This window comes from Lepidothrix coronata, unplaced genomic scaffold (genome assembly GCF_001604755.1).
Source record: "Lepidothrix coronata isolate B3197 unplaced genomic scaffold, Lepidothrix_coronata-1.0 Scaffold1, whole genome shotgun sequence".
NCBI classification, from domain to species: domain Eukaryota; kingdom Metazoa; phylum Chordata; class Aves; order Passeriformes; family Pipridae; genus Lepidothrix; species Lepidothrix coronata.
The window spans coordinates 3248646-3276069 of record NW_016690181.1 but is presented as its reverse complement, the minus strand read 5'-3'; the positions used below and the strand labels follow the sequence as shown (position 1 = coordinate 3276069).

At 55.7% G+C, this 27424-nt stretch overlaps 2 protein-coding genes across 4 annotated transcripts; one reads left to right on the top strand and one right to left on the bottom strand.

Moving 5' to 3' along the window:
• The first annotated feature begins 471 nt into the window (after positions 1–471).
• On the top strand, positions 472–1876 carry CUNH11orf94 (chromosome unknown C11orf94 homolog). Of its 2 annotated transcripts, none has more exons than XM_017807995.1 (4): positions 472–550; positions 762–835; positions 950–1121; positions 1764–1876. In XM_017807995.1, exons 1-3 carry the CDS (start codon positions 483–485, stop codon positions 1084–1086), a joined length of 279 nt encoding a protein of 92 aa, XP_017663484.1. In that variant the 5' UTR covers positions 472–482; the 3' UTR covers positions 1087–1121; positions 1764–1876. The 2 variants fall into 2 exon arrangements, with proteins under 2 accessions (XP_017663484.1, XP_017663491.1); XM_017808002.1 differs by having other exon boundaries at positions 524–600.
• On the bottom strand, positions 1240–27203 carry MAPK8IP1 (mitogen-activated protein kinase 8 interacting protein 1). 2 transcript variants are annotated; one of them, XM_017807930.1, is made up of 12 exons: positions 27089–27203; positions 19336–19441; positions 11460–11693; positions 7641–7722; positions 6208–7080; positions 5481–5556; positions 4866–5038; positions 4463–4572; positions 4205–4324; positions 3100–3170; positions 2723–2821; positions 1240–2265 (listed from the first exon to the last, which is right to left on the bottom strand). In XM_017807930.1, the coding sequence occupies exons 1-12, from the start codon at positions 27172–27174 to the stop codon at positions 2193–2195; spliced, it is 2103 nt and encodes a 700-aa protein (XP_017663419.1). In that variant the 5' UTR covers positions 27175–27203; the 3' UTR covers positions 1240–2192. The 2 variants fall into 2 exon arrangements, with proteins under 2 accessions (XP_017663419.1, XP_017663430.1); XM_017807941.1 differs by lacking the exon at positions 27089–27203 and adding an exon at positions 21432–21517.
• Positions 27204–27424: the final 221 nt, after the last annotated feature.

Genomic DNA, 27424 nt, shown 5'->3' with positions numbered 1-27424 from the left:
CTCAGCTGACAAGGCCCTGCAACATGGCAACGGTAGCATGGAAAAGCCACAAGCAAGGGACTGTGCTCCCTTTGCTGGGGATTTTAGCAGAGGAAGATGCTGAAGACTGCGAAGTCTGTGAAGTGTTGGTGGGGGTCACTCCTGGGAAGGGACAAGGTGGTACTGAGATGAGATGCAAGAGTCTGTTTTTGGAGTGGTTGAGAGGGAGGCAAAGGCAGGTGCTGAGGGACAGAAACAGCCCTGGAGCTGTGGCTGCACAGAGAGACGTGCACCAGCACAGGGAGGAATCTGAGCAGGTGGTGGGGCCCAGGCAGGACTAGGCAAAGGCAGCCCAGGACCTGAAGGTGAGGAGGTAGGAAGGGGTAGCAGGAGCACCTGGGAGGGACTGTGTCCCCTGCCCCCCCACAGTGGGAGTCCTGGGCAACTGGGGTGGCTCCTCTGTGACCTCACTGCAGAACTGGTGGAACCTGTCAGTGTGCACCATGCTGCACTGGCTTCTGCTGCTCACCCTGCTGCTGGGGGCTGCCCTCCCACAGCCTGTGCACCAGAGGTGATGGCATTTCCCTCCTCCTACTCCTTCAAGCCCTGGTACCTGCAGAGGTACCCCACGGCTCCTGACATGGGTCTGACACTTGTGGCACTAAGAGCTTTAGAGCTGGCCAGGCTGGGTGGAAGAGACGCAGCACATGGGAACTCTTGTGCCAGCCTGTGTAAGTGCTGTAGGACCTCAGCTCACTCCTGCCCCTGCGTTTTCCTCTTAGGGTCAGCTACTCGGTCCCTGAGGACTTCTCTGCTCCCTTGGAGCTTCCGCAGAAGCACTTTGGCCTGGTGGATGGTACAGTGCTCTCTTTGTTCCTCTGAACCTCCTTTCCATGCACTCACCCCTCCAGGTGGGCAGCTGTCCCTAATCCCAGGTGCAGCTGGGCCAGCGGCTCTGCTCTGCCCACAGATTACGGCATCAAACCCAAGCAGCCGCGCTTCCCAACCCGGGCGGCCCGGGAGCGGCCAGCGGTGCTGCGCAGAGCTGGCAAAAGCAAGCGCGATGGTCTCGACTTGCTGGAGTACTACGATGATGCCCAGCTGTGAGCCAGTGTGCCCCCATGCCCACCACAGCCCCACAGGTGAGGGCTGGAGCAATAACCCCCAGAGGTCCCTCCTGATCATCATACGATCTCTGGCCTCCAGGGATTGCAGCCAGGGCCCAAACCCACTGAAGAGGGACACAAACGGCACAGTAGCTCCATTCCATGAACCATCATATTTAATAGTTGTTGCCACCACAGCAGATCCAGCTGAAGCACAGAGACCACTTGCTGCAGGGACCGGGAGAGCTCTGCTAATCTCCCTGGTGCTTTGCACAGCTCCCTGCAGGCTTTAGCCCTTCCCTGCCCTGCTTTGGGCAGGCACCCAGCTCTGTGCAGGGGCTGAGCCCCACTGCCCTGGGGTGCTCCAGCACTGCCCCTGCCTCTGTCACCTGCAGCTGGGGGGAGAGGGGAAAAGGGCAGAGAAAGGCTTCCCTCCTGAGGGTATAGTTACTGCAGGGAGGTATGGGGGCATTTTTCTCTCTCCCCAGGGCATGGATACAAGAAGGAAGGGATGGGGACGGAGGCAGGAGAAAGCTGTCTCATCTCATTCTGGCTCTGGCAGAGGAGATACTGGGGCTCCCTCTGCCATCCCTGCCCAGCAGCCATGTCCCCAGGGCCCAGCAGGGAGGTGATCCCATCTCCCAGCAGGAGCCAATATATGGGTCTTGTTTTCTGTAGCTGCTGTGTCATCATACTGCAAGAGATTGACTCTGCCACTGCAATTAAAAGTCACCCCAGATGGATGTGATGGGAAGCTGTGCCATGGTCACAAGGAGGAGATGCTGTCACCCCAGCCTGCAGCTGGAAAGGGCAGGAGCATGCTACTGCCCCCCCCAACCGCTCACAAGCAGGGCACCCAGCAAGTGCTTCTCCAATAGAATAAACTAAGAGTATTTTGTACAATAAACACAATTTGTCCAGCCCTCCCCCCTCCCATCCCCCCAGCCCGAGGAAGGGGAGTCACAAAAAGAGGCGGTGCTCCGTGCCCCGGGGAGCCCTGCCCGGGCCCGCTCCTCGTCCAGGCTCAAAGCAGCTCTTGTCCATGCACGACACGGGGAAGGGGCGAGACTGCAGCCCTGACTGTGCAGGAGGTGCCTGTGCCAGCCCCTACTCCAGGTAGATGTCCTCCGTGGGGCACGTGTACTCCACATACTCCTTGTAGAATTGCTGAAAAGCCCTCCTGCAACAACAGCACCAGGCAAAGCTGAGCAGCATCCTCCCCACAAGGCAATTACAGATCCCCACTTCCATCTACAGATCCCCACTTCCATCCTCATCCTTACACCCTACCCTGTAGCCAGTTTGACCCTCCAGCCCCCCGGTCCCTGGCCCCTCCTGCATTCACCCCCAGAGCTGCCATCAGAGCTGCAGGGTCTCCATCCTTGCTCTGATTCCCTGTACAGTGCATGACTTTAAGACATCTGCCTGTAAAGCCCTGCACTGGGACTTGTTCCAGTGCTGTCAGGAATATGATGCCCATAGCCCTGTCAGTCCTGGCTCTCACCCCAAGCCTCTCATTCAAAAGAAGAGGTGCCAGCCAGGTCCAAGCCCCACGCATATGGGGAGATGGATCAGCCTGGCTGCCTTGTTCCTCTTGCCCTTCGTGAAATAGCCTTCCCTGCCCAGCCAGGACTCACCCTACAGATTCCGCCAGTGGCTTCGTGGACTCCTCCGAGACGAAGACATGACAGGCAAATCTGTGGTCAGCAGGGTGCTTGGTGATGAACCCAAAATATCTGAGGGCAGAAAGAGCAGGTGTGACCGAACCAGCAGATCAGCAGGCATAGTACCCCAGCAGCCCTGAGGTGTACCCACCCTTAGACATAGAGGTTTGGAACCAGCAGCCAATCCCCCTGGTGGCCACCAGCTGCCACAGCCCATGCCCAGAGCTGGGATGTAATGCCCATCCAAAGGTGCTAGGAAACCTTCTCTTTCCTTCCTAGCCCAGTCTTTGCTACTCTCAGTGAGCAGGAAGGCAGCAAAGCCTCTGCATCGCTGCTTCTTTGCTACTCACTTGTTGTTCTTTGGATGGTACCCACAAAAGGAAATGTTCTTCAGCTGGAAAAAATGGCTACACTTGTTTACCTGGGGGGGAGAAAGAGAAGAACTGTCAAAATTTCCCTCTCATGCCCCTATGGGGCAGCTGGTCTCTGGAAATGTGCACTTGGAGACCGAGGAGTGAAATTAATTGGAGCCTGATCCTGGGCTGCTGTCAGCAGCAGTTTCAGGATTGCCCCAAGCACCTGCACAAAGAGAGCTTTTCCAGGCCTGCTGGCTCCCACTCCAGCTGCCTCTACTGCCAGTAGCTCCTGCAGGGTTTCCCTGGAGGCCCTGAGTTAGACTGTACTCAGGCTAGAGTCAGTGCTGCTGTTCACCAGCATACACGACCCTTTTTTCTTGCTAAACAGGCTCTCAGAAACACCAGCAGATAGAAGGTGAATGGCCAACTTAGAACTAAACAGGTAATTCAAGCCTAGGTATCCAAGGGGTCCCAACCAGAAATGAAAACTTATTTATACAAGTCTAAAGTGCAACTAAATTGATAGCATCCTCTAGATACAGGCAAGACTTATCTAGAAAGAAGTAGAAGCCCTAGCCCAGCTCAATCACAGCACTCAGAGACGTGAACTACTCCTATCCCACAGCTGTAGGGGAGATTTCCCAACAGCTTGCTGCAAAGCCCTCACTTGCCTCTGCCTAGCATCTAAACTAGCTTTACTAGGCTACTTATGCAGAATGCTAATCAGCAGCCTGCCCTAGCCAGATAAAGAGATTACAGGGCAGATCTGGAGGACACCACTCAAAATAGTAGCAGAAAGGTTTAAAAGCAGCTGACAGATTACTGGGTACAGCTCAGCTTGCAGCATCCCAGCACAGCGACGTGCTTGGCAGCTGCGAGGGCATCACCTGGTAGTATTGCCCAGAGCTGGGACCTTGTGAGGCATGGGGGACCCTGATGCTGGGCCTAAAACCCTGATGATGGTGTTTCTCACACCCTCACCCGTGGGGTGGAGACCCTCAATGTTCATATGCAAACATGACCTATAGCACAGGGGCCACGACCCAGCTCAGAGCAGCCATCAGGGAAGGGATGAGATGAGCAGGGAGCGGGGCACTACCTTGCTGTGTTCCTTGGAGTCGTCAGCTTTCACAGCAATCTTGACCCCACGCACACTGATCTCCAGGACACAGCTGGAGGGTGGGTTAAAGTGCACAGTGAGGCGGCGCGTGGTGGCAATCTGAGGAAGACAGAAAGACAAAGCCCTGGGACTTTTGAGCAGTGCTGATGGCTCACCCCCTCCCTTCCCCACTAAGGCTCTGCCCTGCTGCCACAAGAAGCAGGCACTCCTGCTCCCGAGGATGGTGTGGGACACTACCTTCTGCATGGCCGCGCAGAGCACGTCATTGCCCTTGTGATAGGGAACCTGCACCGAGCCAAGGAACTTCACCCGAAACTGGTCCACCCAGTCACTGCTCTTGGCCAGAGCTGGAAGAGAGAGCACATGGCAGGGATCATCTCTAATGACCAGGTGTGTGGGCTGAGCTCCACCTCCCCTCTCCATCTTCCAACACCTGCAGCATGTTTCCCTGCCCAGGGAATGCTTCCTGCAACACTAGGTACCAACACCCAGCATCACAGCAGAAGCTGCCCATCACTCCCTGCTGGGTGCCCAGCTTGGTCCTCCCCTGCTAGCCCTGCTCAACACCAGCCACTGCTCAGTGGAGAGGATGTGAACACACGATAGGGACAGGAGCAGGCTGCATGCAGAGGCTTGGTACCTGTTACATGGTCTGGGTCCTTGGTGACTTCAATAGCGTAGTAGGCAGGAAAAATACCCCGATCACCTGTGCGCATGTTGTAGGCCTCATACCAGTAATCTTCTGCCTGCACCTCCACCAGCAAGGGATCATCCACCTCCAGCTCCAGCTCATCCGCATGGCGAGGCACAAACCTGGGTAGAGAGGCACTAGCAGCTGGCTGGCAAACAGTGCTGGTGGCCTTCTCAAGGGCACACTGCCGGGGCACCCACCACCACTCCAGGCAGGCAGCACCCTCATAGATGTAATGAGCCACCAGAACCCGAGATGCTAAACAAAGCGTTGGAGCAGGTTTAGGTTCAAAAGGTGGCGGCATCCTGGCACCTAAGGCAAGGGTATCCCCTATTGCAACCTCCCATGATGCTCCCCAGAGGTCTCAAGTACCCCTGGAGGGCTTGCCTATTGCATGGGCAAATGTTGCTCCTTGGCAGGGCATGAGCTACAGGCACTGGTTTATTCCCCAGGGCTTCCCACACCGGAAACACTGGGGCTTGTGCTAGCCCCACCTTGGTGGGAGAGCAGCACCAGCTTTCCCCTGCAAGAGGCTGGGGACACTGTCTGTGCCTGCAAGCTCACCTAAAGACGGCGCGGTGAGTCTGCTCCTGCTCCTCCCCGTTGATCATGCAGGAGAACAACCCGAAGGACTCGGCACCTGCGGACGAAGGCAGAGGAGGACATCTCAGCATTGAGGGCTCAGCATCGCAGCCAGGGGAAGGACATGGGCTGGGCAGGCTGCTGAAACTCCTGCAGGATGGCTCAGCCAAAGCCACACAACGCCACAGGAGAGGGAGGCACGGCTAGAGCTGCCACATTGGTTCTCATCAGTCCCTGTGGGTGAGATGACCTCCCTGCACCAACTCACACAGTTGTGACAGCTGGTAACACCTGCTGTGTGGGACAAGCCACACCACGAGAAGCCCTACCTGCCAGGGCATGCCACCAGACCTGGTGTTCTCCTAGGCTTGGGGATGAGGGTAGCACACCAGGAGGCTGCTCCCTCCAAGCCACACCAGGAGCCTCCCCCTCAGCCCCCTATGGCCATACCTTTGGCAAGCGAAATAAGCAGCCTGGAACACCTACCACCACTCCACCCTAAAGCTCACAAGGCTTTTCCAAGCCCCTCTCCCCCATGCTTCACAGACCACCAGGGACAAAGCCACAGGCCGCAACAAGTAGAGCTGGGGCTCATGTCTGCTGGTGGTTTCCCACCTCCTGAGTGTGTCCTTAGCCTTGTACCAGGGATGGGCAGGGCTGCCCAGGGAGGCAGCCACCAGCCCATCTCCCCCCGGTGTCCAGAACTCACTGGAGGAGCGTGCCCGTCCACTCATGAAGACATTGAGGAACTTCTTGGAGAAGTGGATGTCCGCCTCGGGGGTGGAGTCCTCAGAGAGGCAGACTGAGTCGCGCTTTAGCGCATCCTCCTCATATTCCTCGCCGATGGCTGACTCATAGGGTGAGGAGATGCAGTTGTCATAGACTGTGGCCGAGTCACTCTCGTCGCTGTAGCCCGAGTAGCACTGCTTGAGGCTGACCAGCTCCAGTTGCACATTCTCATCCACTACCAGTGTGTATTTGACAGAGTCGTAGGAGAGGGCACTGGTGTCTGAACTCACTGAAGCTCTCTGAAGGTTGTGCCCTGGCCGGGAGCCACCACTCCCACCACCACAGGAGGCCCTGGGCAGGTTTGTCTTGTCAGGGGAGGACATGTAGTCCAGCACCTCGTCCTCCTCACTGATGGAGGGGTTAGTTTTCCCTGCCAGGGCTGAACAGCTGGAGGTGTCAATGTCAGAGCTGATGGACATGCGGTTCTCACTGGACTGAGACAGGAACGGCTTGTCAGTGTCCAGGGGGTCCGAGTTCTTCTGCACAGGTGTCAGGTAGATCTCCTCTGTGGCCTCCAGCCTCACATCTGTCTGGTAGCGGATGCGGTCCCGGTGGGCCTCGGGGCCCCTCGTCACCACCACCACGCTGGCACCGTGTGGTGGGGCCCGGCTGGTGGCCTGGTGCTTCTCGGGCAGCCGGGATGAGGCAACGCAGGCTGGTGCCATCTGGGTGGCTGCTGTGCGCCGGCATGGGCTCTCCGTGGATGTACCCCGGTCTTTGGTGGAGGTTGTGCTGTTTTGGTGATTGACCTCATCACTCAGGCAAACGTGGTCATGGGGAGGGGTCTGCTCACCTGTAGGGAGAAGAGAGTAGCACTGACAGCCCTGCAGAGGGTGATGCTCCCTATCACGGAGGGTGTCCAGGGATGCTGCCCAGACTCATAGAAGTATTCCAACCATTTAGGTTGGAAAAGACCTCTAATTCTTGAGTCCCACTGTTAACCCAGCACTGTCAAGTCCACCACTAAACCATATCTGTAAGCATCACATCTACATGATTGCGAACACTTGTAGGGACAGTGATTCCACCACTTCCCGGGGAGCCTGTTCCAATGCTTAATTGACCCTTCAGTGAAGAAATTTTTCCTAATATCCAATCTAAACCTCCCCTGGTGCAATTTGAGGCCGTTTCCTCTTGTCCTATTTCTTGTTACTTGGGAGAAGAGACCGGTACCCTCCTCACTACAACCTTCTTTCAGGGAACTGTAGAAAGCAAGACTCAAGATGGACATGCACCCTGTATTCATGTGGGATGTTTCTTCCAACCACCTCCTCCAGCACCACTTGCCTCAGGCTCCTGAGCACCACGAAAGGGTGCAAGGAGCTGACCCTCTCCAACAGCCTGTGAACTCACCCGTTTTCAGAGGGGATGATGACCGGGACACCCGCTCCTGCCAACTGTGCTTTTTCCCCAGAGAGTTGTTATTCAGAGTGTCCTGAGGAGAAGAACAAAGCTGCCTTATAGCCCAAACAGTAAACATTGTGTGGCATGGCAGTGGCACCCATCTCCCCCTGGGTCCACAGCACACTGCTCAGCTCCCCTCTCAGCTGGGCATGCTGGGACACATGATGCCCAGGGAGAACCCCTGCAAGCCCCACATCTCACCATGCTACTTCTGTGAGAGCTGGTGTGGTGGCCAAAGCAGGTTGGGCAAGGAGCCAGCTGGGCTGCATTCATCCACCCTGGGGATAGTCGGCTGCAAGAGCCCACAGCTGGACAGTTCAAGGACAAAGAGTCGAGACCCGAGCCTGCCTGGATGTTTTGCTCCCATCCTGCTGGCCCTGTTTACCTTTAGACCACCACAATGAAATCTCAAGGGCCAGGCATTGTGCTGATGCCCAGCTGGGAGCCAGCTACTAGATAGACTAATGTCTGCCACTGAAGACATCCATATTGGCTGTATATAGGGGTATACACAGATATGTATGTATGTATACAAATCTCTACATTCACACACACACATATATGCAGTTCACTAGCAGACATCAATCCTGATCAGCTGAAGAGGAGGGGCATGATCGGGCCGCCTGTACTCCCCGTGCTTGGGTGAGTTTCTGTAGGTGCTGTGCCCTGCCTGCCTAGCCCTGGGTGGCTGGCCACGCATGTGCACACCTGTGTGTGCACAACAGAACACGTGCTCAGCCTCACTGTGAGACCCAGAGACCATAAGCCACCAAGTCCCCTCTAATAAAGACTCTCCTGCAGATGGGTCCTCCCTGCCCACCTCAGAAGGATGTGACATCCGATCTGCTGCAGCCCCAGCCTCCATCCTCTCCTCCATTCCCAAGTTCTCCCTGGTCATACATTCCCAGGCCCTCTTGTGGGGCACTGGGTGTTTCTGCCCCAGCTGCAGCAGCGGCATTTTCCACGTTGTTAGTTTTTGCTCAAGCACTAAGCCCCACTGGGACTCCCTGGATTTTCTCATGGCCTTATCACCAGCCTGCAGCTGTTACCAGCAGTGCAGGAGCTGCCCCATCCTTTACTTTGTTTCCCCACCAACATGAAGGAAGCCTTTGCCCCAAAATTCCATTATGTCACACACTGCTGAACCATGTCTGCCAGACCCCTGCCTTCATGTGGGGAGTGGAGAGACTCCCTCCACAGGGCTTCAGTGACCTCCCAGTGTGACCTCCATGAGTTCTTCCTGTGCCAAGGTAAATAACAGCACACCCCGCTTGCCTTTCCCAGGGACACGATGGGCTGGGATGCAGGCCAGGCAAGCTGTCACAGTGACAGCCTCTGCGTGCAAAGTGCCACAGGGCCAGCACACACAAGCCAGCCTGGCTGCCTACACTGGGACAGGAGGCAGCAATGCAGCATGCAGATCCCACCAAGCCCACCCATCCCACAGGGCCAGAGCACTCTGTGGTCTGTAATGCCAAGCCAGGGTAGAGAGTCATTCTCAAGGTCTTAGAGGATGAACTTAGCCAGTCACAACAACTGTTTCTTCCCCTTTGGGAAGCTGGGAATATTTCTCTTACCATTTCCAGGCCACCTGTCTGGGATGATGATCACAGAGAGCTCAGCAACAACTGTGATATCACTAGGCTGGATCCTGGCCCCACAAGGAGAAGCTGGAGCAAAGGGTGGGATGATGCCCTGCTTTGTGAACACCCTGCCAGACAAAGTGCCCGGTGCCCCGACTAGGTGCATGGCTATAGTCCCTCTTCTGACCACCAGCAAGAGGAGGGAGCTGAGTAGGCCAAGAGGGTGCAGGAGGGTCTCACAAAAGTTGAAGCAGATTTCAGGCTGACTGCCAAGGAATGCCCTGCACCCTGTCCTCTCCTTGGGGCACCACATGTGGGCAGGGAAAAACTGCCTCTGGCTAGAGGTAGGCATCCAGAACAGCAACTCCAAGCACCTTACAGCCAGCCTCTCACCAGATGCTACCAAAAGCACTGTCCTCCCTGGCCAGCCATGCCCCAGTCCTGTGCACCCACTCCCGCTGGCTCCAGGCTCCCGTTGCCAGCTGCAGCAGACTCCTTCTCCCATTCCCCATGTCCTCAGCTCAGCTGTGCCCGTGGCTCTCAGTGAGCCCCACAGCCTCCACCATCCCCTTGCGAAGCAATCATCAGCTCCCCCTCCCCAGCCTACCATCCCTGCAACTTCCTCCATCCCAATCCCTCCTCCCTCCCCAGTGGTCTGCTGCCACCCCTGGACACTGTTTGGGACCGACTGAGGGGGCCCTGCTGTTCCCCACCCCTCCAGCTGACTGTGGCTGCCATGTGCCACCTGCTCCTCAGGGTCCCTGCATAGGGTGGGACAAGGCTGCTGCTTTCCCCTTGTCCATTATGCTCACTGGGGCTCCCCCGCCTCCCCAGCCCTGCAGCCTTTGTCCCCAGTGCCAGCTGCCTGTGGGCGCCCATCCTTGGCTCTCTGCCTTCTTCCTCCTCCTCTCACCCGCGGCCTCAGGCAGTGAGCTGGCATCAGCTGCTGGTGCTAGGCTGGTGACACCCAGCTCCGACTACTCCCCATCTGTCACCCACAGGGACACCTGCCTCTCGCTTCATGCTCCTTGGCTGAACGTCACCACGATGAAAATCCTCCTACTTGGCAGAAGGCAGAGCTGAACGCAGGAGGGTGGCAAAAATAGCCCTGCACGTCGCATACTTTGTGTGGGTTCATCAAGTCTGCAGGAAGGACAGGGCAAAGGGACTCCGGCCACTGCTTGGTGGGTCAGCATGTGGGGAACCGAAACACTGCCCACCCCAGGGGTGACAGCAATACCATGGCTGTGGGGATAGGCAGTCTTAGATAAATCATCCATCATCTCATATAAAATCTAAGCACAAGCGAGACAACAGAACCCCCTTGTCCTCCTGGCCACCATTTTAGGCGTTGCTTTTCTGTCTCTCAAATTTTGCACTGGGCACTGACATTAATGCTTCTCTTGCCAGGCACTGCTGCTCAGAAGAGGCCATCAAGTTCCCATTGTCAGGCTTGGGGCAGCCGGTGGCACCATCCTGCTCTGGGACTGGCGCTTCCCCAACCCCAGGGTGCTGGATCCCGGCCAGCTGTTGGTGCCAGCCCGTGGCGAGGTGCCCCGTCCTGCGATGGCTCATTCACGCGTTCCATACGCCATGCCTCGTTTGCTCTCCATCCCATCCCACGGGGGCCCTTCCCAGCTCCCACCCTGCCTCTGCCCCACGGCTCTCTGCCAGGACACATGGGCCCTGTTGGGGGCACAGCTCAGTCCCGACACGATTCCTTGCCTATTTCCTTTCCATCTCGGCAGCAGGGATGGAAAAAGGACCTACCGGGCCCTAAGCCCGCCCAACCACACCCGCTGAGCTCAGTGCCAGGATGCTCGGCGGTGTGCGGGGGCGGCCCGGCAGGGCGTGATCAGGCTCTCGGGACCCCCGGGCCCACAAACTGCTCCCTCTGGCTCTGCAGCAGGGCCGAACCTGCGCTGTGCCCGGCTCGGGGACGCAGGCGGCGATGAGAAGGAACTCCCGAATTGCAGGGGCGGCCGCTCCGCCGAGCATCGCGGGGACGGGCGGCGGAGCCTCTCCCCGCCACCCCTCCAGCCGAGCCCGGCCGAGCCTCGCCATCTCCTTCCATCCCCCTCTCCCTCCGTCCCTCCCTCCGAGACAAAAGACCCCGGCGGACGGCGGAAGCATCCCTCCTACTCCCCCGCACCCCTCCACCCGTTCGCCCCCCATCCCGCCTTACCTGGCTGCGAGGCACCTGCGGGAAGAGGTTGAGGGTTGTGGGTCGCTTCGGCCTGTAGACATCGGTGGTCCCGGCCGGGGGCTCCTTCGGCAGCGGCTCGGGCGCCGTCTGCTCCTCGGCCGGCGCGTCCCCCGCCGCGTCGATGAGGTCGAGCTGGAGCATCTCGGCTTGCAGCCGGCTGGCCTCGCCGCCGCCCGCCGCCCGGGCCCCGCCGCCCGCCCGGCTCACATGGCCCTGCCGGGATTAGCGCCCGCGATCAGACCACGGGGCGGGCGGGCCGGGCCTCGGCCACCGCGCCTCCTGCCGGGGCCGGGAAGGGGGGCTGGCGCCAGGACCGCCGCATCGGCACCCGCGGCCGCTGCCTTTTAAAGGGGCAGCGATGTTATTCCCGAGGCCGGGAAGCCCCGCGCCCCCTCCCCGCCTCCAGGCGCAGGCAGCACCCTCCCTTAGGGATGGGGCCCCCGCGGCACCTCATCCCCGGCTGTTGCCTGTCTGTAGGTACGTGCAGCCGTCACTTAAACACGATGTGCACAAATGTGCACACCCAGGTTTCATTCAACATAATAAGGACAATTTTACAGTGAGAACAACCATTCAGCAGAACAACCTCCCCGGGGAAGTGGTAGAGTCCCTGTCGCTGGAGGTTTCCAAGACACCATTGGACAGGGTGCTAGATAGTCTCACCCAGGCTCCCTTTCTCATACGAGGTTTGGCCAGGTGACCTTTTGAGGTCCTTTCAAGCCTGGGCTGCGCTATGATTCTCTTATCCAAGGCAGACTGTGCCGTTTCTCGGTTCCTGTCCTGACAGCTGGGAGATATACAAGCATGTGATAATTCTTATTGGAGGTTTGGGTCAACCCCTGCCTGGAGCGGGTCACCTGGGGTCTTGCCCATCACACCTGAATATCCTCACAGACAGAGAACACACCATTGCATTGTGTACTGGTGCCATGTGCTGCACTACTACTACTACCAATACTACCTTTTTTCTCTGGGGTTGAAATTTTCACTGCACACCTCTGAGAGGATCAGGCTCCTTCTTCCCTGTAATGCCCACCAGGCAGCTGGAACCAGGAATTCCACTCCCCTTGTCTTACCCACATAGAACAAGCCTTCTCTTACCCACACTGCATTTACACATATTGGGACCCAAAACTGCAGAAGGGATGCCTGATGAGCGGGCTCTCCAGTCACTTGCTAGTGGTGGCAATGCTCTGGCTCAGGACAGCTCCACTCTATCCCCTTCTGCCCTCTAGGAGCGGAGTGGCCACCATGGCCTGCGAGGCTGTGAGAAGCAGGTGCCCCATTGTGCCACCTGGGCTGGGCCCCAGTGCTGAGCCACCACACACTGTGTGGCTGTGTTGCTGGGCAAAGAGGCACCAATGTCCTCCCGCAGCTGCACATGTTTAAAAGTCAGTGGTTTCCTTCCCAAGCATCCTTCCTTGCATTAACTGGAGCTTGCACATACACAGGTTGCTGCAGCCAGCAATAAAGGTGGCAACTTGGCATCAGTGAGTTGAATTCCCTGTGTTATCAGCTGTTTGTGGCAACTGGAAAGCTCATCAGCGGGCAGAGGTGGGGAAGGATGGTTTTTGCAGCCAATGGTATCTGCATCTCCAGCTGCATGGAGGGCGCCCCTTGAGCCATGGGAGAAGAAACAGACCCAACAGCTCTGGCAGCCCCTCCAAGAGCTCTTGTTGCTACCAGCTCCTAAACTGTCAGACAAAAGCCAGCACAGGCAGGGCTCTGCCTGCTGCAGACACAGTATGAACCATCTCACGGTGGCCATTTCACCCCAGTGTCCTTGTTGCAGTCCTGGAGGTACTGGGTGAGCACCTGGAGAAGCACTGCCACCAATACTTGCCCTCTTGAGGCTTTAAATGTTTAATCCCTTGTTTTGAGAATTAGACATCATGACACAAGTTTTGTGTTTCTGTGGCACCAGTTTTCTGTGATAAATCACATGGATTTTAACAAGGAAACTGAGGCATGGGAAAAGAACTGGAGGGAAATTCCAACTGAATAGATTATACCTAGACAAGGTAGGTATATTGGAGTCAGCTGGTGATGTTCAACCTAGACTGCTAATGATGCTGCCTCAGTAATCCTATAGCTGTAGCAATCACTCAGAAAACACACAGAGAAGGGAAAGTCCCAGAACGATGCAGAAAAGCAAATCAGTACCCATTCTGAAGAAAAGGGCAGCCTAGAAGGGATGCAGCACTCCAGGTTCAAAAGCTAGGAGGAAACTACACCACTGCAGGTATTTGTTAATGGTCTGTAGCTCAACAAAGTGATTTTGGAACCACACAACAATCCGTCACCTTACCATCTCAGTGAACTCTGCAGTGATCTGCAAAGCAAGAGAAGGGACTAGATGTTGGGAAGCCTTTCTAACTGCAAAGACATTGCCCTGCCAGAACATGCTGCCTTGGAAGCTCTCTAGGAACAAGTTAATGCCACCTAAGGTTAGCTTGAGCATGTTCATGCCTCAGCACAGATGCATCAGCAAAGTGTTTTCCCCAAGTCCCTTCACCCTGTGGGAGAGATTAAGGAGTCTGGGAGAGCAGTACCAATGCCCAAATCTTGCAGTGGGATGAAGACAAGATGCACACCTGGACCCCAGTGCAGTCACAGGGATGCTCATGCTTCCTTACAGACCCATCCCTGGGACAGATGTGATGCTGGTGTGCTCCTGCTGCTGCTACCTCCTACCTGCATGGTGCCATCCCAATGGCAAAATATCCCAGTGTCCAGCAATTGGCCTCTCTCTGATGGTCCCAATGCTGTGGCCCCAGGGCGCTGGAGCAGCATGAACCCTGATGCAATTGAGAGGTGCTGTCTAGCTAGGGGAATCACCTGCATGGGAGCTGCTGCCAACCCTGGGAAGCTCCTTGCTTCCCTAGGAATGAAAGTCTCTTGCAAGAGGAGTAGGGTGATACACAAGATGTTGCTTGAGTGATCAAAGGCTCTTCCCTGCTCCTCCACTCCTGCAGCCTTAGCTGTCAGAGGAGGAGTGACAAAATCTTCAGCTGGAAAAAGAATTTTGTGAGCATGAGGAAGCAAAGATGACTTGCTGGGCAGAGGGGACAACCATGCCCCCTTTCCCTACCACCACCTGTGACTACTTTGCTCTTCAAAGTGCCAGGAGAAACCTCTCTGCCCCAGCCTAGCACAGCCACAGCTGGCCATGGATCACAGGGACAGCTTCACTGGACAGCCTCTGAAAAGCTGCCTGGAGTAAGCAGCCACCTTGCTGCTGCATCCTTTGCTCCCAGCCCATGCATCTGGCTCCCCACTGGTCCCCAGATCAGCAGGTTGCAGGCTCATGGCAGCTGCTTCCCCCTTTGCAGTGGGTCCCACTGGCCTGCTGGGAGCGGCTCCTGTTAGTGACACACTTGAATCAGTGATGCTGAACATCAAGAGAAAGCCCCCGGCATTTCCAGCAGTATTATTATGCTGAAAAAACAGAATGTTTTGTTTTTAATCTCCACATAACTGTATGAAGATACATGGCTGGTTCTGGCCTTTTCATGAAGACCTCAAAGGCTCAGCACCGCCCTGTATCAGCTCTTTTCCCTTTGGACACTTGTTCTTGTGCTCTCAGGTATTTCCAAGAAAGATGTTTCATAATTTTTTCTTTTTCTTTTTTGTTTGTTTGTTTGTTTGTTTGGGTATTTTTTTCATTCCTGTATTAACCTTTTTCCACAGTTCCTGGAATACAAATGAGGCGCCAAGCTTTTATCAACCTCTGCTTGTCTGTTTGCTGGAATTCATCTTGCTGAAGCCAAGGTTTGTCACCTTGGATTTCCAAGCCACCAAAACAAGGCCAAACCCCAGGCAAAGGTCTGGTGCTTTTGTTGCAACCATCCCTCTCAACACACCCTACTGCTGCCATTGGCTAGGCAGAGGTGGTATCCCTCATCCTAGAGGTCCCTGCTCCTCCCTAGCTGGCCTCCTGCCCTGCCATTCAACAGCCCAAAGGCAGCTCTGCTCCTCCAAAAAGCCCTCTCCTCTACACTTTTCATTCACCTAGGACTTCTTGTTGAAATTAAGGCTCTTTTCAGCCGTACTTGGGATTATTCCTCATTCTTAGGGCATGGTCTCCTGTCCACGAGGTATGGTCCTCATCAGTGGGTAGGTTCCCTTTTGCACAAACATCAGTCTATGCCTCCTTGCAGTTTCTGTGTGTCTAAGACACTGTTTCTGAAGAGATACTAAAATAGCCCACAATGAAGTCATCTTTCTTATTCTGGGACCAAAAAAAACTCCAAACCCTGCTTCTGTTTGGGTGTAGACCTCTGTACCACCTGCCTGTTCCTGCCACAGGGTTTTGCCATCAAACATCTCTGCCCAGACCCCCCCACCTCACCAGGGTCACTGATTGTCCCCAGTCACCTTCACGGCCCTTGGGCAGGGCTTGTCTCCTCACTCCTTCTCAGTGCTTTCCTACTTGCCACTGGGTTAATGTGCCTGCCCATCTCTCCAGAGATACTGTTGGGTCGAGAAGTTAGGAGTGGCTGCATGCCTCCAGCCCATGGCTCCCTGTGGTTCCCAGAGCCTGTTTCCCCCTTCCCCATCGCTCTCTGCTCTGGTGTGATCAAGTGAGCCATTAGCTTGCTTTCACCCCACATCACTTGCTCCATTGCCAGGCTTTCACCAGCTGCCTGGCAGTGCAGGGCAGTGCAGACCAGGGCCAGCCCTCCATCCTAAGTACCACAGGTGCTCTGTGGCACCGGGAGCTCGCCACAGGCAGGGCATCAGCATAGCCGCCCTCAAGCCCTGGTCCCAGCACTGGGCTGACTTGCCAAGCCAGTCATTCCCATTCCCACGTGATGCAATTAGCTGGCCGATGTCAGCCGTGGGTCATTACTGATTTGCTGGCTCCCGCACTGCACGCAGACACGGCCAAGCTGCTCCCTCTGGGCCTGATGCTTTCATCAGGCAGATCCTGCAACCCTGTCGCCCCGAGGTCTCTCTGGATGGCAATCAGGTTGGAAAGCTCTCTGGCTCTCGCCTTCAACATTTAGGATTGAAAAGCCTCTCTCACTGCCATTGTTGTCACCACTTTCAGTTCTGTTCCTTGGGCAATCCTCCGTGTCCCATATAAACCATTTGGACATATTTTTAGCAGGCATTTTTTCCTCAGCATGGTAAGCTTCTTCCTTTGCTGTGTTTATGAATAACTCCTTGCTTCCCCTAGAGCAGCCTCGCATCCCCCTCCCGCCCCAGCAGACTCTAAGTGCATCCAGACACTTGTACAAAGCAGCTTTGAGCTGTCCCCAGGGAAGGCATGGAGCTTGCAGCCAGAGCCCGAGCAAACCCTTTACTGAGGGCCAGGTCTCTGTATCGCAGCACGGGATTGCAGAAACTCCTCAGTAAACTTTTAAATGGGTGAAACAGATTAGTTTTCCTCCCCTCAAGGAAGAGCTGCAGCAGCTGAGCTGCAAGTCCCCCCCTGCCCCTTACCCTCCCTGCCAAACTTCAGCCAAGGGCTGGCAGCCTGTAGAGAAATAAAAACTTCTGCTCTGAGCCCAGTGGTGCTATCAGCAGTGGGGAACTGGAATGGGTAATGGGAAGTGCCCAGCAACACATGCACAACCTCTGCCTACCTCACCTATTGCAGGCAGGAGGATCTCATGACTGGCTCTCGATGTGGCCATGCCCTTATGGACACCCAGCACTGGGTTTGCCTTTGGTTTTGCCTCCAGCATTATTGCCTCCTTCCTTCAGCATACACAGCCCATGAGCCCAGGCTGTCCCAGGGAAGCCTGGCCGTAACATCATGGAGAAGGAGGAGGTTGCAACTGGAGCAGAGATGTGGAGGAGCAGCCCCATCTCTGGGAGCAGCCAAGTTTCTGCTGGGAAGGTAACAAATTAGGCCAGGGAGCACAGCAGGAAACCTTCACCTCCTGGGGATGAGGTCTGCCTGTACCATCCTGCCTGCAGTGAGGGATTCCCAACAACACAAATTCACTTTCTAATTTTAAATCTGCAACAAATTGGTCTGCCTTTCCCCTCCTCACTGGGTCTTTATTACTTTAGCAGAGGAAACATTTCCTCTGAGGGACAGAATGATTCTCAAACCATTTGGTTGTTCCTTCAGCTTTTGCATCCGTTAGCATGAAACACTGACAAAATGCAGAGTCTCTGTGTTAAGAGGCATTAGTTGTTAGCTTAAAAAAGTAAGTTTTAAGTAGAATGAGTTAGAATGCATTACACAGAGTTATAATACTGTGTGATTTAGTGTGTTGTTTGCTCAGCTTTACTTGCTTAACATTAGTAGCTGAATCTGCTGAAGCCTTGAGACACAAGCTGTGAGCTTATACCTAGAGATGTTTTTGGCTGGAACCAAGTTAATTCTCTTCATAATTTTCCTAGTAGCTGGTACAGTGCTGTGTTTTGTCTTTAGTATGAGAAGAGTATTGATAACACACTGATGCCGTGATTGTTGCTGAGTAATGTTTATCCTAAGTATAGGGCTTTTTTTAGTTCCCCATGCTCTTCCAGTGAGCAGGTGCACCAGAAGTGCAAACCAGAAGACAAAAAGACTTCAGCTGTCAGCAGAAGCTGTGACTCCACATGACAAGAATAGTAAATGGCCTGCATGCACGGACATGGAGAAAGAACCCAGTAAGGTATTAAAAGACCCCAGGCAAAAAAATCACCGTTGGACCAAGAGGCATGCGGAGAACACGTGAGGGGCAGGTGCATGAGTGGTAAGGGTATAATTGCCTGGAAATTTCTTTGTTCAATGTCCCTCTCCAGAAACACACAGCTCAAGCTGACCTGCTGCTATACCACTAAACTATTTACTTTTATAAAACCAGTGCCTGGGACTCTGCTATGGGAAACCTAGGGTTGCACCTGAAGAAGAAGGAATGGGCCTGAGAGTGAGTATGTGGTGACTGAGGGGTCGAAAAGGGCACTTGTCAGCTGACTGGAGCTGCCTGCTGTGAAGGGGCCTGGTCCCAGCAGTTAATAGTTTCAGGTGGCATGTGTGATTCCTTGAATGGTGAGAATATTCAGGCAGCAGCTTTTCCTTTGACATACTGCATATTTCCAAATCCAATGTAATTATCAGTTTATCTCCATGTTTCTGCCCCCATGGCCTTCTAGGGAAGTTCAAATAGTGTTGTGAACCCCATCAACGTAGGGTTCTTTTAGGATGGATGGGAGACCCACTTGCAGCATCTGCACGGGCTTCACAGCACCCATCTTTATTCCACCTGCTGCCTGCTGGGGTTGGAGCTGCCTCCTTCATCCCTGTTCCATTAGCCTCCAGGTCTCCTGTCTCCTGAAGACCTGAGAATAGCTCTAGCTAAAGGCAACTAGCCAGCCAGAAAGAACACCCTGGGTGAGCAGAGGATGGTTTTCACCATGTCAGCTCAGCTGCATCTCCAGGTCCAGGGATGCATGTGGGGACAGGAGACACAGCTGTTCAGAACCCTTGGTGCCACCTTGCACATGTCCTTGATTCCTGGGGATGCTCATCAGGTGCCAGGTGCTCACTGGTCATTCCTCTCAAATGGGGAACATGTCCCCAGTTGCACCCAAATGCTTAGGCTCATCCCTGAGGAACAAACTCAAACCCCTCCAGCACAATGGGAACCAAAACGCACCAGCTTTGAGATGCTTTTTTGTCCCTTGGGTTTGGCTGGCTCCGAAAGGGTCTGTGCTGTGCTGCAGTGAGGAAAGGGCAATGCTGAGCAGAGGGCATTGCTGAGCAGAGGGGATTGGGCTCGTGGAAATGGACACCTTAAGGAAGCCTTGCTGGCCTGGGGACCTGGTGGTCCTGCATGAGGCTGATGGTCCTGCCAACCCCACTGGCACATTCTGCCCATCCCCCACCCCTCCCCATCCCCGTCACACTTACCCGGGTGGCCAGGCTCTCCTTGCAGTGCAGGCTGATTCCACACTCATCAGTGATCTCGGAGAGGTCTTCATCCTCAAACTCCTCAAGGCTGATGTCGTGGGTGAGCCTGGAGAGAGTGGAGATGGCACGGTCACCCACTGTGCTGGTGGTGGGCAGGAGGGTGCAGGGCACTAGGCTGCCTTTGGGCTGGGAGCAGCACTGCCACACCAGGAGAGGCTCTCCCAGTCTCTACTGGGAAGAAAGACTGGAAAGGCAGCTCCTTCCAGAGGTGGTAGGTCCATCCCTGTAGAGTGGCTGCACTTGACATGTTCCATGGCTGTTGGGAGGCAGGAGGAATGTGCCCCAAACCAGTCGCTGCCTGACCAAAGACAGCAGGGACTTGCAGGGAGAGCATGGGACAGACAGCACAGCCAGCCCTATCCCAGGAGGTTCATTCTGCTCCTGCTGTCCCAGGGAGCCCCTGGGATTGTCCTAGCTGGGCACAGACACCCAACAGGGGAAAGGTCAGGGTTACAGGGAGTGGAAGGGCTTGGAGTCCTGACTGGGTACATCTGCAGGATGGATCTTTCTGGGACAAATGACCATATCAAGACCCACAGAACTCGTAAGCACTGCAAACTTCTCAGCCATGGCACGACCAGCCCCTGAGAGGGATGTCCCAGTGCAGGTGCCTGCAGTAAGAAAGGACAGCAATTTCCCTCTGCACCAAAATCACTCCCTGGGGTGATCACGGGCATCCCTGTGAATACTGCTGCTGCTGAGCTGACCTGCACGGCTTCAGGGGTTCCTTAGGGCTGCCAGCCCCACAAGCTCTCTACACCCCTTCAAAACATTTACAGAGATATCCTGTTATAGACTGAAAACATGCTGACCAACCCCAGGGAGACAGTGAGGTGCTCCTGGCTTCTGTGCATTAAAACATTTCAGCATGGTAGTACCTCAATGCTCCTCTCACTTATTCATTACCACAGGGGTAAATAAAAAAGCTCAGCTCAAAGGTCCTTGGTCAACCAACTCAGCCCCTTCAGTTTTGTCTGGAGTGGCCACGGGCACTGCTTTGCTTGCCACCATTTCCATTTGCTCCCAGCTTCTCTGGCTGGGAGATAGGTAAGTGAAAGGGCTATGCCAAGCCCATCATCCCTCTCTAGCTTGGCCCTCAGCAGCAAGGAAGGAAGGAGAAAGGGTATTTTGTGACCTGTAGAGCTCCCACCCTCACTCTAAGCATTGCTTGCACACCTAGGGTTCCCCCCTGCGCTGGCACCAAGCCAGTGCCACAGAGAGGTAACACCTCCCTTGTGCCAGAACCCTGGAGAGGGAAAAGAGCAGGAGAAGCCTGTGGAGGAAGCAGCATTTTCCCTCTGTTTTTGAGGACCCCACCAGTAGTGGTCTCCTGGGTTGAAGACAGCTGGGAACAGCTATGTCCAGGGAGGCACTCCCTGCAAGATGCATCAGGAGTGCAAAAACACAGCCTTCAGCACAGGGTGGGGCAACTGGACCCCCCCCTCACCCATGTCCTCCTGCTGCCCACGGGAGGGAGGGAACATGGAACAGGAGGCTCATGATGAGCCTTCAAAGCACAAATTGATTTCTTCTCCGGTTACACGGGTCACCCGGGTGGGACATCATCCATTGCTAATGCTCAGGGCCTCCACCCACCATGGTGTGGGAGTACAGCGGGCGCTGCAGGGTCCTGGTAAGAGGCACAACATTGCCAAGGGGCTGGCAGGGGCTCCCTAGCTCTGCAGGAGCAGCATGAGGGGCTGGCAGTGCCCCCCACTCTGCAATGGGGACAGGCAGCCCTGTCCGAGCTCTTGGGTATAGGGAAATGCTGCACAGGTCCCCAGCACTGGCCCTGCCTGCCGATGCTGGGGTGCAGCAGGATGTGGCCAGATACCTTTGCCGCTCTGGTGCCTGGCTGCCACACAGTTCCCTGTGCAGCCAGGAAAACTTTGGGCTCGACTGGATGCCAAGTTTGCTCCTGTCCTGGGGCCATCGCTTACAGAGAAGATCGATGTGCCAGGAGCAAGGGGCTGCCCCTCACCCCCTGCATGCCCGCGGGACAGTCCCCCCTCCCTTAGGCCCAGCCAGTCCCCTACCATTTCTCCCACTGATCTTCCAGCCAGCTCTCCTCCTCGGTGCTTGACTCCATTTTCAAGGGCAGCTGCATTGAGGAGGACCCCCCCTTCACTGGGGGACACGCTCCTACCCCAGAAAAACCCCCAGGCCTGCTGTGAGGAGAAGTGAGGGAGATGACAGCTGAGCCCTGGGTGCCCAGTGCCTCTCTGCCTGCCCCGTCGCAGTCTGTGGCTGCCAGCGCTGCTCTGTAAGCTCACTGCGCAACCTGGGGAAGCTCATTAAAAATAGATGGAATCAGCTGTCCTGGAGGGGGAAAAAAAAATAACCTCCCCAGCTGAGCCAGCGCCAAGTCCCTGCACTCTGCTGGGGATGCTGACTGCCTCTGCCTGCCAGCCAGCCAGCCTGGCTCCTGCTCCTGCTCCAGCGCCCACTCCCCAGCACCCACAATGTGCACAGGGGATCTGCTTACCCCGTCACAGACACCTGCACCACCCGCCTCCTCCTGCCCTTGCAGCATTGCTGCCCCACCCAGCAATGGGAGACAGGAGTGTTTGTCTGGCTTCTCAACAGGTAGAGTGAGGCCGCTCATGGATGCAAAGGCCAGAACGTTTCCAGCACAGCGGGACCAGCGTCATGGTCAGCTGCACTTCCGAGCTGAGGGAAGCAAGAGGAGCACCTTCACTGAGAGACAAACCCAGCCATGGCAGAGCAGTGCTGACAGCACTGTTCCTTCCCTGTCTGCCCCCATCTAACCCCCAGACCCACTCCTGCCTCAGGCAGAACCATCCCTGAGCTTCTCCAGCCTCTAACCCACATTGAGAGCCAGTGAAATACCTGCTGAGCTGCTCTGACAGCTCCCAACTCTCTTCTGCTGCTGAAGGATATAGGGGTTATAAGTGTGTAAGACCCTTCCAGAAGAGTTATGACGAGAAGATGAGGGTTTATTCCACTTAAGAAGGCTTTCCTGCCTAGAAAGAGGCATCTTTCTCAGAAACAGTTCTAGATGTTTTCTCCTCCTGCATTCCAGAGAAGCTCACTCCCCGGGTAGAAGAGAAGATAAGTTCTTGCAGACAAGTCTGAAGGCCCCACAGCGTGGGGGCCAGGGATGATAAAAGCCTGAGAAGAAGAGGAGGTGTATTTTTCTTAGGCCCTGTGCAGTTTGTACTGAGATGTTGTGTTCTTGACTTTCGGAAATAAATTCTCTTAAATCCTGCCTGGTGTTTTGGGGGTACCTGCGTGCATTTAACCCTTACAGGGGTCTTTCCCAGGAGGGGCTGTCAGGTGTTGCTGCCAAACTGTTGACACAGTGGCCTCAGATAATCCTCCATCACCTCCACACCTCTCAGACCCATTTGCTGCCCAGCAGCATGTTGCAGACCATGAGCTTTTTTGGAGAGCTGTTCACTCCTTGCCCCATCAAGATGGAGTCAGAGCTCTAGGAGAGGCACTCACTGTGATTTTGAGATTCAGATAGGGCACACCCTCCCCACCAGCTGCACATACCCCACTCTGACACATAGGGGGGAGGCACTCCACTGCCACCCATCACAGCACTGCTCTCCTCCCTCTCACTGCCACCCACTCCAGAAGCTTCAAGTGATGGGTGCATCTCCCACCAGCTGCTTGGGACCTGGCTTCACTCCTGGTCAGATTAAGGGGAGTGATGTCCACAGGAGCTCAGCTCACAGGGTGGCCTGGAGTGCTCTGCTGAGCTAACTTATTGCTAGCTCTTTCCCCACCAGTGCCATGTCACTGGTGAATGTCACTCCTGATACTGTGTTCATTGTCTCTCAGCCCCACAGGAACAGCACCCATGACTCCATCTTCCCTATCAGCTTTGCCTGGAGGCACCTCATCTGCTTGAAATCTCATCACTTAATGCAATGAACAAAGAAATCTCTTATCTCTGTATTACTTTCGCCCCTTGCTCCTCTCACGTGGGTGCTCTGGGACTTCCTAGGAGATACAAGGAAGGCTCTCCATTACCCACCCCTCCTCCCTGTGCTGGAAATACCCCTGCCTTTCTCTTTTGCTTCTCAAAGAGGCTAAAAATACTAGCAAAATGAAACAGCTCTGACTCCTCAACTCCATCACTGGTAGTAAAATTCTGAGCAGGACCTACATGTGTATTTTGGCCAACTTCCGTCACCAGCGGCCATGGAATCGCAGGTATATGGGAGGTTATCCCCATCTATGGGGATGGAAGAGCCTTGCCCCTGCAGAGGTTATGGGTGCTTTCCTGAAGCATGTGCTGAGAGGATGGAGCCCTGCTGGTATGCATGAGAAGTGATAAACTCAGGATACCTGGGAACTGTGAGCGAGAGTGCACACATGGGTGCATGAGCAGAGGCAAGCGTTACCTGCCCGTGGCAGGAGCAGCTTGATCACAGTGCTAATAACAGCCTTATAATCAAGCCTGGCTGCTGGGCCTCCCTTGACTCTGTGCCTTGACAGGGAAAAGAGGACTTAGAATATTGCCTCCCCACCCCACTGCTGCTGCATGGGATTTCTCACACGGGGATTTGGCCAGGGCAACATGACATGATGGAGCTGGGGGTTCCAAAAAGCCTGGCTGCCTGTGCTTTGCTCTGATAGTCTGCTGTCAGGCAGCACTGTGTGGAAGTCCTGTAACCAGAATCAATGGGAAAAATAGTACTATCCTACTTTTGGATGGCCCCGTGTTTTTTCTTCCATCACAAGAACCACAGAGACTCTTATTCAAACCAAGGAAAGGCACCTCTCTCTTTCCATCAGGGGAAGGCAGCCCTTTTGTCTCCCCTCACAAGACAACAGGTACACCCCTTCTGATGCCCAGCTCATTCATTGCCTTCAAACAGGCTCTTCTGACAGCTCCAGATGAGCATGTCCGATACATAAAAAAACCATAGTGCAAGGATTGATTTTTGCCTCAGCCTGAAGGTGCTTCTTTGAAATTCCCAAGGAAAAGAACTTCCCCCAGAGACCTCTCTTCCAAAGGGCTATGATTTCCCACAGGGCTCCCTGAGGAGTGGGGTAGCTCCCACTCTCTCCTGACCTATGCAAATAACTCCCTAAGGGCTTCTTTCCCCAGGAGCCTTCCTATCCAGCAGCTAAGTGGATGCCCTTTGCTTTTATCAGGGAAACCTAAAGAAGACAGAGGAGATCAGTCCCTGACCCCTTCCAGCTACATCAGAGCCACACTCTTGGAGGTAGTGGGGCAGGCAGCATTGTGAGCGCTGTGGGGCCCTGCATCCAGCTGCACCCCACTTGTGCAAGTCCTCCCTGCCCCTCTTATGCTGGGTAGAGGGACCCCCAGTCCCAGAGAGCCTCCAGAGCTCCTCACAGGAAAGCCTGGCCCAAAGCACTGGCAAAGCTTCATGGCAGGGTGAGGAGCTGCAAACTGGTGTCCTAGAGAAAGACATTGAGAAGCTCCAATGGACATAGCCCCCACTGCAAGGCTTTGTGAGGCTTAAGGACAACAAGGAGGTTGGATAAGAATAACTTCTTTTTGCAGTCTTCTAAAATGCTGTTGTTCTTCTCACAGTGAGTGGCCCCCTCTGGAGGTCTTCCTGGCTAAAGGAGGGCTCACCTCACTATCCTTCTCCCAATTCTTCTCAGATAACACCAAACCATCCCTGTCAATGAAGACCTGCCAGACCACCATGCCTCTCCTCTTCAGAGCTTCAGACCATCAGGTTGCTTGCTGGCCAGGATCAAGTCCTCTCTCAATTCAAGCCAACTGATCACCTAATGCTTGTGCCAGTATGTCACCACTCAGGGAACCGAAAGAGCAGGTGTAGGTACCAGAGGACAGAAACCTGAAACACCTTGTCCTGCAGGCAGCAAGCAGGGGTAGAGGGCAGGGCTCACTCAGGACGTCACTGCCAGCCACAGACTGGGCCTTCACACTCAGTTGCACTCATTGTTTCTGGGTCCAGCTCATCTGGGGGGGACAGCCCCTCACTGAGCCCTGCTGCAGGGATGCAGGACCTGGGACAGGCACAACCCAAGCTGTGACATGTAAATGTTGCTTGTAAATGTTTCACTAGCATGGCTCCCTTCTCACATGACGCTCCCTGCCACAGCATCCACAACATCGCCTCTGATCTGCCAGACCTTGCCCCAGGCTCAGAGACATCACCGCATCTTCTTCCACTTCAAGTCTCACACCCTGAGCTCTGTGCCCAGAGAAGATTTTGCGCTCCTGCCTTGATTCCCCAGTTTTCCACTCAGGTGCACAGCCTCCGTCACGGAAGTCAGTTCTTCCCTAGGGCAGGCTGGCAGCACACTGGGCTCCTTTTTCAAAGGTCTGAGGCACAGCAAGTAGCAGCACCTTGTTCTTCCTCCCAGGGCATTGCTGGTTGCTGGGGAGTGGGAGGGTGCCCAGGGTACAGCCACTACATCCAGGACAGTGCCAGGTAGTAGGCCCAGTACTGCTTGGCAGCTCAGCCTCCAGCCCCCAGCTCAGTGGCCAAGCCTCTTCTCCATGGTGGATGTTTCCAGAGGCAGCATTTAATAGCTGGGTTTGCAGGGTATACCAGCCATATTGCAACAGCTCTCACAGGCAGCACTGCAATAGGAGGCAGCTGCCAAAGCCCCGGAGCCATTAGTAAAGGGGGTCTGGGAGCAGAGCCCTGCAAGGGTAAATTGCCTGAACACCACCATAGCTCATCTGCACCTGCCTGCTTCCTCGCAGGGACCCACGGGGCCCCAGCTTCAGGGGCTGGGCCTGCCAGAGGTAGGCATGAGTTTAGCTGTGGCCCCAAGTGTGGACCAGCCTTTCCTTTCCTCCCCAGAATCTCAGCACACAAAGCTGCCAGTACCAGTCTCCCCTTCTCAGCAGGCTCTCTGACAGCTTGCCCACAGCACCCCTGGGTGGCAGAGGCAAGCAGAGAGCAATGGCTGACGATGGCATGGCTGTCAGGAGCAGGGAGCCTCCCCCGATGGCAAGCGAACAACATCGGGCACTGCACCTGCAAGCAGAGGCAGAGCTCCCTCACCTCCCAGCACATCCCTGCCCCTGAGCTGCCCTCAGAAGGCACCAGAGGCTTGAAAGCCCCCAGCCATCCCTGGCCTGGCCCATGCCATTGGAAGTCCCCGTGACAAGCCTCGTTGGGTTTCAGAGGAGACATAGCCCCCTGCATCCCAAATCGATGGGAACACTTGGTATTACTAAGAGGATCAATTCTGGCACTCTCCCACCATCTCACTTGGAGTTCCTGTTTTACAGGGGTGGGAAGGAAGCAGGAGCATCTGGGATTTCCAGGAAAGGGCTAGAAAACGGCTTTCCTGGGGGTGGGGAGAGAGATGAAGAGGTGTTTGAAGAGGAGATAAGGCAGGTAAGGGGGCTGGGGGGTGGAGTGTGGAGGGGACACGAGGCCAAGCAGGGGGCTGGGGAGCTGCAGTGGTGCATGTATGGGGTGAGGGCCAACATGGCTTAGGTGGGTGGGCTAAGCAGCCATGGGGGTGCTGGGGTGATGTCTGCGGTGGGGGTTCAGCGGTGGCTGGGGTGGGGAAAAGAAGGGATGGTTGGGATGGGGGGTCGAGGGGATGCTCGGGGAGGGGGCAGAAGCACTGGAGGAGGCGGGGGCCCGGCGCAGCGATGCGGGCGGGGGGGCTGCAGCAGATGGGGAGCGCTGCCCCGAGCAGGGGGCAGGGGCAGCCCGCGGGGGTCTGGGGTGGGGAGGGCGGCCGGTACCTGAAATTGGGGGGCGAGGCGAGGTGCAGCCCCAGGAAGGGGGAGGAGGCGGGCGGGGATGCGGCTCCTTTCTCTCGCTCCGCCATTCTGTGGCTCTCTCCATGCAGGCGGAGGGCGGGCAAGAGGGAGGGAGGCAGGGAAGGAGGCAGGGAAGGAGGGATGGAGGGAGGGGGATGCTGGTGGTGCCGGCGGGGAGGGACATACCTGCCGCCGGGGCGGAGGGAGCGGAGGGTGCGGCCCGGAGGCTCCATCCTGCGGCCCCCGGCGGCAGCTGCAGGACAGATGCGGCACAGCTGGAAGGGACACCTCGCACTCCCACCCGAGCCGCTCCGCCCA

Coding starts and splice junctions, on each gene's coding strand:
- MAPK8IP1 (XM_017807930.1), bottom strand. CDS start 27,174: ATGGCGGAGCGAGAGAAAGGAGCCGCATCCCCGCCCGCCTCCTCCCCC. Junction 7,723..11,459: donor CGCAGGTGCCTCGCAGCCAG/GTAAGGCGGGAT, acceptor TCTTCTCCTCAG/GACACTCTGAATAACAACTC. Junction 4,573..4,865: donor GGACCCAGACCATGTAACAG/GTACCAAGCCTC, acceptor TCTCTCTTCCAG/CTCTGGCCAAGAGCAGTGAC.
- CUNH11orf94 (XM_017807995.1), top strand. CDS start 483: ATGCTGCACTGGCTTCTGCTGCTCACCCTGCTGCTGGGGGCTGCCCTC. Junction 551..761: donor CCACAGCCTGTGCACCAGAG/GTGATGGCATTT, acceptor TTTTCCTCTTAG/GGTCAGCTACTCGGTCCCTG. Junction 836..949: donor GCACTTTGGCCTGGTGGATG/GTACAGTGCTCT, acceptor CTCTGCCCACAG/ATTACGGCATCAAACCCAAG.